The sequence below is a fragment of the Populus nigra genome, chromosome 19, assembly GCF_951802175.1.
Source record: "Populus nigra chromosome 19, ddPopNigr1.1, whole genome shotgun sequence".
NCBI lineage: Eukaryota > Viridiplantae > Streptophyta > Magnoliopsida > Malpighiales > Salicaceae > Populus > Populus nigra.
In genome coordinates this window covers 12,875,905-12,887,343 of record NC_084870.1, presented here as the reverse complement: position 1 = coordinate 12,887,343, position 11,439 = coordinate 12,875,905, and the positions used below count along the sequence as shown (strand labels likewise).

Sequence of the window (11,439 nt, the reverse complement as noted above, 5' to 3'; positions counted from 1 at the left end):
CAAAGCTCCCCTGTCAACGCTAATCTTTCCCATTTCTGAGATAATGAAAGATAGAATTTAGTAATTTTGATGTCGTTGATTTAGTATAATGCTCGACTATTTTAAGGCAGCATTTATTTTTCTCTCTTTGGTAGCTGAGAGAATAGGTGGAGTACTTCTTTTTTTTTTTTTATAAAAAAAAAAGAATTGGTGGAGTTCGCTAAGATGGTTGGTTTCACTGGGGTTTCATACATCCCCGTAATTCTGGAATCCGGTAAGGTCAACGGGGGACTCCTATCTAGGTGTGGCCCCATTTTGTAACAATTCTTCCTTGAACGAGTTTCTTGATTCATTGAAAAGAAAAAAAGAACAAAAAAAGAACGTTTGGAGCTGCTTTATATACATCTATCAAGTTGGGTTGTGCTTAGAAAATGATACTTCAGAGGTGGGGTTTTTTGCCGATGATGTTGCTACTAGTGGTGGCTGCAATAACAGGAGCAACAGCAAATCCAGATGTGAAAGATGGCTGCCAAGAAAGGTGTGGGGATGTTATTGTTCCTTACCCGTTTGGGATTGGGGAACAAAGATGTGCCATGAATGCTAACTTCTTTCTAAGATGCACTTCAACTGATGATGGTCATCAACAACTGTGGTTTGGATTCGTGCCTGCTCGCCATATATCGGTGGAGGAGGGCACAGTCACTATATTCTTTGTTCCAGCATATGATTGCTACGACAAGTCAGGGCAGCAGGCGAGGCTTTACAAGCTGTCAATGGATCTTATAGACCCCTACACAATTTCAGAGTCGAGAAATATGTTCACAGCAGTTGGTTGTGATACCATTGCCATGGGGACCAACAAGGAGGGGACATCCGGGGTTGGTTGTCTCTCTTTATGTACTGTAAATGCTACCATGTCAAAGGAGAATTCCTGCTCGGGTTCTGGATGCTGCCAGACCTCGATTCCCAAGGGTCTCAAGTCACTGAATATTACCGTTCAGAGCCTTCGCAACCACACGACTGTTTCCGAATTTAACCCTTGTGGATTTGCTTTCCTTCAGGAGAAAGTCTCCTTCAACCTCTCGGATTGGCCACTCTCTCGAACTCCAACAAATTTTGATGCATCAAATGTTGTGATCGAATGGGTAGCTCAAACCGAGACATGCGAAGAGGCTCGGGCCAATAAGAGCTCATATGCTTGTGGCATCAATACAAATTGCTACTACTCCGATAATGGTCAAGGATATCGCTGCGCATGCAATGAAGGGTTCGAAGGAAACCCATATCTTGAAAAAGGATGCCAAGGTAAAGTGACAGATGCCTTCAGTAGCTAAGAGATTGAAATTATAAGATTGTTCATTCCTCTTCTCAGATATCCTTGAAACAAAACAACTTCAAAATCCACACTCATGGCAAATTATGAAACAAAACAACCTCACAGAACTTTTACTCTGTGTTGAATTTAGGGGAATTCATAATTTGTTATGCTGACAGATATCGATGAGTGCAAGGATGCCGGCAAGAGATACCCATGTCACGGTAAATGCCATAACACCATTGGGGATTACGAATGTAAATGTCCACTTGGCATGAGAGGTGATGGCAAAAGAGGTTGCCGTGGGTTTGGCATCATCACAATTGTTATTTCAGGTAATTAATGTGCATCCACTTCAATACGTGGCAGTGATAGGTATTCCTTGTTTTTCAAATATCCTATATTTAATTTATTAATTAATCCATCAATCCACCCAAAAGTCCAAAACAATAAGTTGGGCTATCAACAACCTGCATCATTTACTAGGGATTTGCCTTCTGGGTTAGAAAAAAATAATCAAATCAAACTGAAATATATAATTCAATTATAAAATTAGGCTAATTGAAAAACTAGTTTATTTTTTATTTTAAAAAATATTCAAAATATGAAAATCTTCAATCGTAGAGTTTTAGAAATAAAAAACTCCAAAAGTCACCCTTCTTGTTTAAACATTGTTTTCCTTTTATTTTACTAGATAATTTTTAATTATTTTAGAAAACAATTTCTCATACTTGCATTATGAACTGTTTTGGGCTCACTAATTTTCTTGAGTCCTTTTATGTCTCTGGATCTTACAACCGATCTTCTAAAACAAAATTAAAAGTTTTTGCTTCTGATGTTTTTATTTTTTATTTTTTTTAAAAAAGGAATGCGGGTTATACCATCTTCCCAAAGACACTTTTAAAGTGAACGTTAAATAATGACCAATCAAGAACTTTTTTTTTTTGAGAAATGCAGTTGTTGTTGGAGTTGTTGGAGTGTTGTTACTGCTCATTGGTGGTTGGTGGCTGTACAAAATCATGGAGAAAAGGAAGAGCATCAAACTGAAACAGAAGTTTTTCAGACAGAATGGTGGTCTATTGTTACAGCAACAAATATCCTCAAGTGATCAAGGTGGTATTTCCAAAACCAAAGTATTTAGCTCAGAGGAGTTGGAAACTGCCACAGATGGTTTCAATGTGAATAGGATACTTGGTCAAGGTGGCCAAGGTACCGTGTACAAAGGGATGCTACCAGATGGAGTAATTGTTGCGGTCAAAAGGTCCACAATGGTGGGTGAAGAAAACCTTGAAGGATTCATCAACGAGGTCTGTATTCTTTCACAAATCAACCAAAGAAATATAGTCAGGCTACTTGGTTGCTGTCTGGAGGCAGAAGTTCCTCTTTTAGTTTATGAATTTATTCCTAATGGAACTCTTTCCGAGTATCTCCATCGCCAAAATGAGGAGTTCCCTTTATCATGGGAAATGAGATTACAGATTGCTGCTGAAACTGCCGGGGCACTTTGCTATCTTCACTCAGCAGCTTCCATTCCAATTTATCATCGAGATATAAAGTCCACCAACATACTCTTAGATCACAAGTATCGAGCAAAGATTGCCGATTTCGGGACTTCAAGATCACTCTCCGTTGATCAAACTCATTTGACGACTAATGTGCAAGGCACCTTTGGTTACTTGGACCCAGAATACTTTTGGTCCAGTCGATTTACAGATAAGAGTGATGTTTATAGTTTTGGAGTAGTTCTTGCTGAGCTCTTAACTGGACAAAAAGCAATTCTTACAAACGAGTCACAAGAACACACAAACTTGGCTGCGCATTTTGTTCTTTTGATGGAAGAGAACAGAATTTTTGATATTGTTGATGCTCAAATTAAGGAGCACTGCCCCAAGGAGGATGTCATCGGTGTAGCTAATATTGCAATGAGATGCTTGAATTTGAATGGAAAAAATCGACCGACAATGAAACAAGTCACATCAGAGTTGGAGAGGATCATTCAATTGCCACAAAAGAAGAACGTTCAACAAAATAACGAAGAAGCTGAGAGCATCACGGCTGAAGTAGTCAGTGCGTGGGATGATGCTTCTACATCAATTACTTGCAGCAGTTTTCAAGTTGATCAAGCTCTATCATCATCAGATGTCGAACCTTTGGTTCCTTTCAAGACTTGGTGATCCATTAATAAGAAACGTGTCTCGACTCTGTAAGTTTTTCCTTTTTCTTTTTTCGTAATGTTCTTGGATAAACTTAAAACGATTTGTTTCGGTATTTGTTTTGCGGAAATGCTTTAAGCCATCGGTGTTACTGTTTTTTCTTCTATATAAATCTTGCTCACGTTCTCTTAATCTTATTATTTCTCTTCTCACCTTGGGAAAATATAGCAAATTAATCACAAGAAGAAATGGAGTGATCTTGGTGTGCCTAGAAGGGACATCTTTGAATGCTTGAGTTTCTGGGTCAACCACTGAAGCAAAATGGAAACTGGTTTGTTATAGTCCCTCCTTAGATTGTTGCTAATGGCGCCAAAGGCTGGGATTATTGTCTTGTAGGCTAATTTATGGGTAAAAGTCCCAAGTTCTCCTCTGTTATGGTGGCCGGATGGTCATGTAAAAATAATATTAAGATATTGCAAGCGCATTTCAAAGAAATTAGAGAAATTGAGATGAATAAGTTGGTTTAAATTTAATTAGATGATAAAAGAATACGCAACAACTGTGAACAAACAATTCTTAAAAAAAAAACACGAAACCGTGGGAAAAAAAATCATAAAGGCACAAAATCAGATAAAAAGTGATAAAAAAATTTAAGTCAACCCGAGATAGAGGGATAAATATGTAATATAGATAATAAGAGGTGAGCCAACTCATGATGTGCCTCAAAACTCATGACCCATTGCCACGATCCGATCCCTAGATCCATGACCGGCATATAAGCAAGGTTCCCCTCCAAGGTTCCATACCTATACGAACCCAAACTTACATACAAACTTATCCTAACTCAATCAGAGTTCAACGCAACATTAATAACAAAACAAACTTCATAATATAATTTGATTGTCTTAATACAAGAGTTCATATAAATTCAGAGTTTTAGAGCACTAACTAGACATAAAGGAAAATGTACAAATTACAACCAAAAAAGCAGGTTCGGAAGGTTTAACAAAAGTAACCTATTATCAAGCTATAAGCTTGAAAATGGTAAATAATGAGAAGATGAGTTCAACAACTCAGTGAGTAGATAACGTTCAATACACACACACACACATGAGGTGATACAACAATGATGAATATATACACAATTATGGCTCTAGGTTCTTATAGAAAGGTTTCTCAAATAGGTCATAACAAGAAGATCAGATGGTAAAACTCGTCAGAAAATCAAAATGCAATGAGCATGAGACTCCGTACTGTGGGATGATCAGTCCATATAGGTTGGTGACTCCCCCGACCAACTAGGGTTCAGATATGATGTGCACAAAGACTAACACTACCCTGTTAGTACGGGTATTCTGATTGACATACCATATGTTTATAATCATAATCAAACAGACATATTCATATCTCAAGGCTCAACTCATGACATCAATCAAATGAGGAGCTATCAATTCAGAAGTCAATTCAAAATATATACTGGCTCATATCAAGAATTCAGATTCAACAATTGATCATGCTTTATCATAACAAGGATAATAATCAACATATATATATATATATATATATATATATATATATATATATATATATATATTATCAAGAAGCATGATCCAATTCATATTAACAAGTCAAATATTTATAATATTTCTCATGCATATGGAAAAGTATCCACTCACCTGGCTTGAAAGCAGACAGAAGTCAAAAGCAGACACCGAAGAAAATCTTACTCACGTCCCGTCGGTAGAATATGAGGATTATCTGAACACAAAGGAGACATATTCAAGAACAACTTGAAAGAACATTTAACCTATTTAATACACTTAACTAAGGGTGTATTCTGTAACCCTAGATGTTTTTGAACTAACCAGTCAATTTTCTCAAAAACCCAACATTAACGGTTTTCCCGAAAACCAATCCATAATAAAGCAAATAATAAAACTTGATAATAATTCACTAAATAACCCTCATTTATTCATCAAACCAATATGAAAAAGCTAATATTACAGCTAGGGACCAATATGAATTTTATCATATTTTTAAGGGTCAAATTGTAACTTTGTCAAATTGAAGGACCAAACTAAAAATACCATAAATCCATGACTATACTGAAATTCTGATCATATTTAATCCTCAATTCTGTCCAGAATATCTCATTATGCTCCAGGGACCATTCTGGAATTTTTCCAAAATTTTAGGGTCAAATTGTAAGTTTTGTCAAATTGGAGGACCAAATTGAAAGTGTTAAAATTTCATAACTATACAGGAATTCTGCCCATAATTCATATTTTATTCTGTTCAGAATCTCGGAATATGCTCCAGGGACCAATCTGTAATTTTCCAAAGTTTGGGGACTAAACTGTAATTTTCACAAATTGAGGGACCAAACCAAAATTTTGTCATCTTCAAGCTCCAACCCAGAATTTTAACAGAAAACCTACTGTTCTCTCCAAATTTATAACACAAATTCACCATTCAAACAAAATCATAACTCAAAATCATAATCTTTCAATTCAATCTCTCAAAATCAACCAAATAATCAAATACCCACAACAATTAACCCTATAACATTCAAATTAACTCATCAATCAAACCCAAAATACAATCTTCAAAACCCTAACATTCATCAAAACCAAAATTTAAAGCTTATATAACACATATTTATACATAATCTTACCTTTAAACTTATTTCCTCCAACTCCTTTCTATTTCCCTTGTAATTTCCTTCTTTTCTCTTTTTCTTCTTCTTTCTCCCTTCTCTCTCCCGTCAGTTTTTCACTTTAAATTTTCAGATCTCTTTTTTTTTCCTTTCTATTTATATTTATCAAGTTTGTTGAATTACTACACTACCCCTCATTCATTTATACCCTCTCTTTAAGCCTCCAAGGGCTTTGTTGTCTTTTCCTATCTTTTTTAATACAAAACATTACACCCATGTTATGAGATCGAGATAATTCTATATAAAAAAATCAAATAAAACAACAAAGTCAATTCTTAAATAAAAAAACACTAATGCTAAATGATAATGAAATAGATAATAAGGGGTTAGTCAACCTGTGGTTTGCCGCAAAACTCATGGTCCAGGTCATGAGATCGAGATAATTCTATAAAAAAAATCAAAGAAAACAACAGAGTCAATTCTTCAAAAAAAAACAAAACTAATGATGAATGGTGAAATTGAAAAAAAAAAAAGAATGTCAACCAACATCAACTTTTCAAACATGAAAAAATGGTGAAGCATAATCCCTAACAAATTAAACTTTGAAGAATGAAATAGGGGGCAAAAATTAACAACACAAAAGGATCTAAATTAAAAAATGGTAATTAAAAGAATGATGGTGAAAATCAAAATACAAGATAAATTAGAGGGCAATTAAAAGTTTTTGAATGGAGGATTAAATTTAAAAGAAATGTAACTCCAACAAAAAAAAATAAAAGAATGAGGACCAATGTTTTTTTTTTAAAAATAACACACCATGACTTGGATTAAAAGATAAAATTAAAAACTGATAAATTTTTTATAAAAGGGCCAATGAGAAAAATTAAAAATTAAAAATTAAAAGAATAAGGATCAAGTTAAAAAAAAATATTTGACAAATTATAATTGAAAAAATAAATTCAAAAGAAATAAAACTTGTGTTAAAAGGGCAAGGAAAAAACTAAGAAGTTAAAAGAGAAATGACAAATTTTTGATTGGAGGGTTAAATTTGAAAGAAAAATAACTCCAACAAAAAGAAAAAAAATAAAAAAAATAAGGACCAAATTGAAAATAATAACACAACATAAACTTGGATTGAATAATAAAATTTAAAATCAATAAAACTTTTATAAAAAGGCCAAGAAAAAAAAGAATGAAAAGAATAAGGATTGAATTTAAAAATATAATATATATAAATTTTAATTGAAGGTCTAAATTAAAAAGAAATTGTTTTTTTAAAAAACCAAGTATAAAAATTAAAAAAATTAAATGAAAAGGGGCTAAAGTAGAAATATAAAAAACCAAGAAGACTAATCTATAATTTAGGAAGGAGGTGAGAGAAACAAAGAAAAAAAATGCTTGACCAAAGACAAATAATCCACTCTTTGATAACATGCGCCTTATCAAGAGAAAGAAGATGCGACGACGCATTCAAAGGGGGAGCGAAAAGGCATGTTCCACCATCAAACAACATCACATGTGTCATCGGCTTTTTAAAATTTAATATTAATTATTTTTATTATAAAAATATTTTAATACCTTCAACAATAATAAAAAAAAGAACAACTTGAATTAAAAAAGGTATTGTAAGATTTAAAACAATCACCAAAAGATTTTAACAAAAAAAATATGATTATACACAAAACAACACAAATCATACATACATTTATTTTTGGTCTGTTGGTAGATGAGAGAATTGGTGGAGTACTTCGATCAAGTCAAGTTTGGGGTTTTGCCCGCGCGTGTATATATATAATTATACATCCTTTAATTTTGGATTTTGACTGCAGCAACGGGGACTCTTTCTAGGTGCGACTCTATTTCATAATTATTATAGAATGTGTTTGTTTTTTGGATAATATTTTTTAAAAATTAATATTTTTTATGTTTTTGAATTGTTTTGATCACCATATTCATATACAATAAATCCATATTCAATTCATCGTAGCGTCTTACACATCACATTTGGGTTAATTTTGGATTACTATTAAAGAAAGATCAAAGAAAGGACTCTCAAGACTTCATTGACCATTTCATCTCGGAATTGGTCATATGATGGGTGTTTTCTGTTAGTCTCTCTTAGCTATATATTGTCTACCAGGAAATGAAGCTGCACAATTAAAAATTAGCGGGAGAGAGTTGGTTTGGAGCTTCTTTCTATGCATATATTAAGTTAGGTGGTGTATAGAAAATGATACTTCAGAGGTGGGTGTTTTTGCTCCTTGTGGCTGCAGTAACAGGAGCAACAGCAAATCCAGATGTGAGAGATGGCTGCCAAGAAAGGTGTGGGGATGTTATTGTTCCTTACCCGTTTGGGATTGGCGAACAAAGATGTGCCATGAATGCTAACTTCTTTCTACATTGCAATGCCACTGATGATGGTCATCTTGAACTGTTGCTTGGACGCAACGTGCCTGCTCGCAATATATCATTGCTGAATGGCACAGTCACTGTAGGCATTCATACATCGTTCGAATGCCATGACAAGTCAGGGCGGCTGTCTATGACACTTGGACCAGCGTACACATTTTCAGACACTCGAAATATGTTCACAGCAGTTGGTTGTGATACCACTGCCACGGTGACCAACAAGGAGGCGACATTCGGGGCTGCTTGTCTCTCTTTATGCACTGGAAATGTTACCATGTCAAAGAAGAATCCCTGCTCAGGTTCTGGATGCTGCCAGACCTCGATTCCCAAGGGTCTCAAGTCACTAAATATTACCATTCAGAGCTTTCGCAACCACACGGATGTTTCCACATCTACCCCTTGTGGCTTTGCTTTCCTTGAGGACATAGACTCCCTTGACCTGTCGGATTGGCCACTCTCTCGAACTTCAAAACCTAATGATACATCAAATGTTGTGATCGAATGGGTAGCTCAAACCGAGACATGCGAAGAGGCTCGGGCCAATAAGAGTTCATATGCTTGTGGCATCAATACAAATTGCTACTACTCCGATAATGGTCAAGGATATCGCTGCGCATGCAATGAAGGGTTCGAAGGAAACCCATATCTTGAAAAAGGATGCCAAGGTAAAGTGACAGATGCCTTCACTAGTTACGTAATTCAAATTAAAAGATTGTTCATTCTTATTCTCAGATATTGATGAAACAAAACAACTTCTAAATGCGTAGACCTGCCAGAAATTTCTAGAATTTATATTCGTGTAGACTAAATTGTATTGAATTAAGGCCTATTCATAATTGTTATGTTTACAGATATTGATGAGTGCAAGGATCCCAAGAAATACACATGTCATGGTAAATGCCACAACACCATTGGGGATTACGAATGTAAATGTTCACTTGGCATGCATGGTGATGGCAAAGTAGGCTGTCAAGGATTTGCTATCACTACCATTATAGCAGGTAAATATCCTTTGAATTTTTCTTCTATACCAGTGGCTGCTATTGCTTGCTTTGACTGCTTCCAGAGCTCCATCTTTAGTTCTCAGAGAACCAATAAGCTCCTGTTATTGGATTCTGCATTGCATACATCCTTTATTCCTCCCTCTCAACACATGAGGTTAGCATAGCCACTAAATATGACATGGAAACGTTTCTGTTCAAGAGATTCATTTTTTTTTCATTGATTTTCTGTATGCAGTCGTAGGCGCTATAGTTTCCCTGGTGATTATTTGTCTATTGCTCTTCATGATCTTGAGTAAAAGAAGAAAGGACAAGAACTTCAGAGAAAATGGGGGAACGGTTTTAAAGCATCAAAGAGTAAGGATTTTTAGTGAGGCAGAGCTGACAAAAGCAACCAACAATTATGATGATGATAAAAAACTCGGGGAAGGTGGTTTCGGTTCAGTTTACAAAGGAGTTTTAGCAGACAGTACACTAGTTGCTGTCAAGAAGTCCAAGGGGATGGACAAAGCTCAGATGAACGAGGATTTCCAACATGAAATCTGCGTTGTTTCACAGGTCAACCACAAGAACGTGGTAAAACTCCTGGGCCTGTGCTTGGAGACCAAAGTGCCATTACTAGTTTACGAGTTCATCTCAAATGGGACCCTTTTCAAGCACATCCATGACAAAAGGTCACAGCCATTGGCTTCCTGGAGCAATCGTCTGAGGATTGCATCGGAGGCTGCTCTCGCGCTTGATTATTTGCACTCTCTAGCAGACCCTCCAGTTATTCATGGAGATGTCAAGTCGGTGAACATTCTATTAGACGATAATTACACGGCAAAGGTAGCAGATTTTGGAGCTTCGGTGCTTATTTCTCCAGGCCAGACCAATATTTTAGCCACCAAAATACAAGGAACTTTCGGCTACCTGGATCCAGAGTATCTTATGACGGCTAATTTAACTGAAAAAAGTGATGTCTATAGCTTTGGGGTAGTTCTTGTGGAGCTTCTCACAGGGGAGAAGCCAAACTCAAATTCCAAGTCAGGAAAGAAACGGAACTTTATTCAGTACTTCAACTCAGCATTGGAAAATAATGATCTTTTTGGGATTTTGGATTTTCAAGCAGCTGATGAAGCTGAGATGGATGAGATAGAAGCTGTTGCTGAGCTTGCTAAAAGATGTCTGAATAGCACAGGAGTAAACCGCCCATCCATGAAGGAAGTGTCAGAGGAGCTTGCTAAGCTGAAAGCCCTTAATCAGAAATCATGGGCCAAGCAAAATAGCGATGAGACAGAGCACTTGCTAGTCGAATCATCACAATCTTTCCGCAACAACGCAAGTCCTCCCACGAGTCAATCCCAAACTGTCATATCCTTTGAGATTGAAAACTACACCGATAGCATTTAAAATTGGAATTTGCCAAGGAAACATGCTGCACTTTCGGAGGGCCAAGAATTGTTGTCAAGCGTGTACTAAATAGTTTGTTTGATTAAGTTGCAGCTTTATTGGTAGTGATTATTGAGTATTATTGTCTCCAGGATCCTGCAAACTCAACATGTTTCTGGATTTATCCTTTCTTTATTCATCATGTAAAGATCATAATAAAGCAATCAGTTTACCTTGCATGGTAGATTTTGTGGAACCATGGACCGAAAGGCCATTCCTGATATGTGATATAATTTTGATCCCAGTGATTTAGGGAGATGCTAGACCACCTCAACGTAGCATTTAATTTGGACTTTGTGATTGTAGCGGACTTTCTGGACTTCAATAAGGTAATTTTCAATCTCTAAGGACATGACTGTCTGACCAATCTTAGGTTTACTTATTGAAGGACTTGCATTCTCATGGAGAAGAGTGATCATTTCCAAATATAATATCTCTTCACTATTTTTCTGAACCCATAAGTATTCATGAAGTGCTGTTAGCCTAGATAGCTCA

General features: G+C 35.9%; 3 protein-coding genes across 3 annotated transcripts in view; all 3 read left to right on the top strand.

The window, feature by feature from the left end:
• The first annotated feature begins 150 nt into the window (after positions 1 to 150).
• LOC133679795 (wall-associated receptor kinase-like 8) lies at positions 151 to 3,964 on the top strand. Its single transcript, XM_062102493.1, has 4 exons — positions 151 to 1,284; positions 1,474 to 1,629; positions 2,252 to 3,497; positions 3,676 to 3,964. Exons 1-3 carry the CDS (start codon positions 411 to 413, stop codon positions 3,466 to 3,468), a joined length of 2,247 nt encoding a protein of 748 aa, XP_061958477.1. The 5' UTR covers positions 151 to 410; the 3' UTR covers positions 3,469 to 3,497; positions 3,676 to 3,964.
• A 4,223-nt stretch (positions 3,965 to 8,187) lies between these two features.
• The window catches only part of LOC133680044 (wall-associated receptor kinase 2-like), a 52,664-nt gene continuing 49,412 nt past the window's right edge, over positions 8,188 to 11,439 (top strand). The window contains exon 1 of the mRNA XM_062102841.1: positions 8,188 to 8,347. Coding sequence (XP_061958825.1) covers positions 8,334 to 8,347 — 14 coding nt within the window. The 5' untranslated portion in view covers positions 8,188 to 8,333. The remainder of the gene's footprint in view (positions 8,348 to 11,439) is intronic.
• LOC133680043 (wall-associated receptor kinase-like 8) overlaps positions 8,466 to 11,439 on the top strand; it is a 43,729-nt gene continuing 40,755 nt past the window's right edge. The window contains exon 1 of the mRNA XM_062102839.1: positions 8,466 to 9,177. Coding sequence (XP_061958823.1) covers positions 8,481 to 9,177 — 697 coding nt within the window. The 5' untranslated portion in view covers positions 8,466 to 8,480. The remainder of the gene's footprint in view (positions 9,178 to 11,439) is intronic.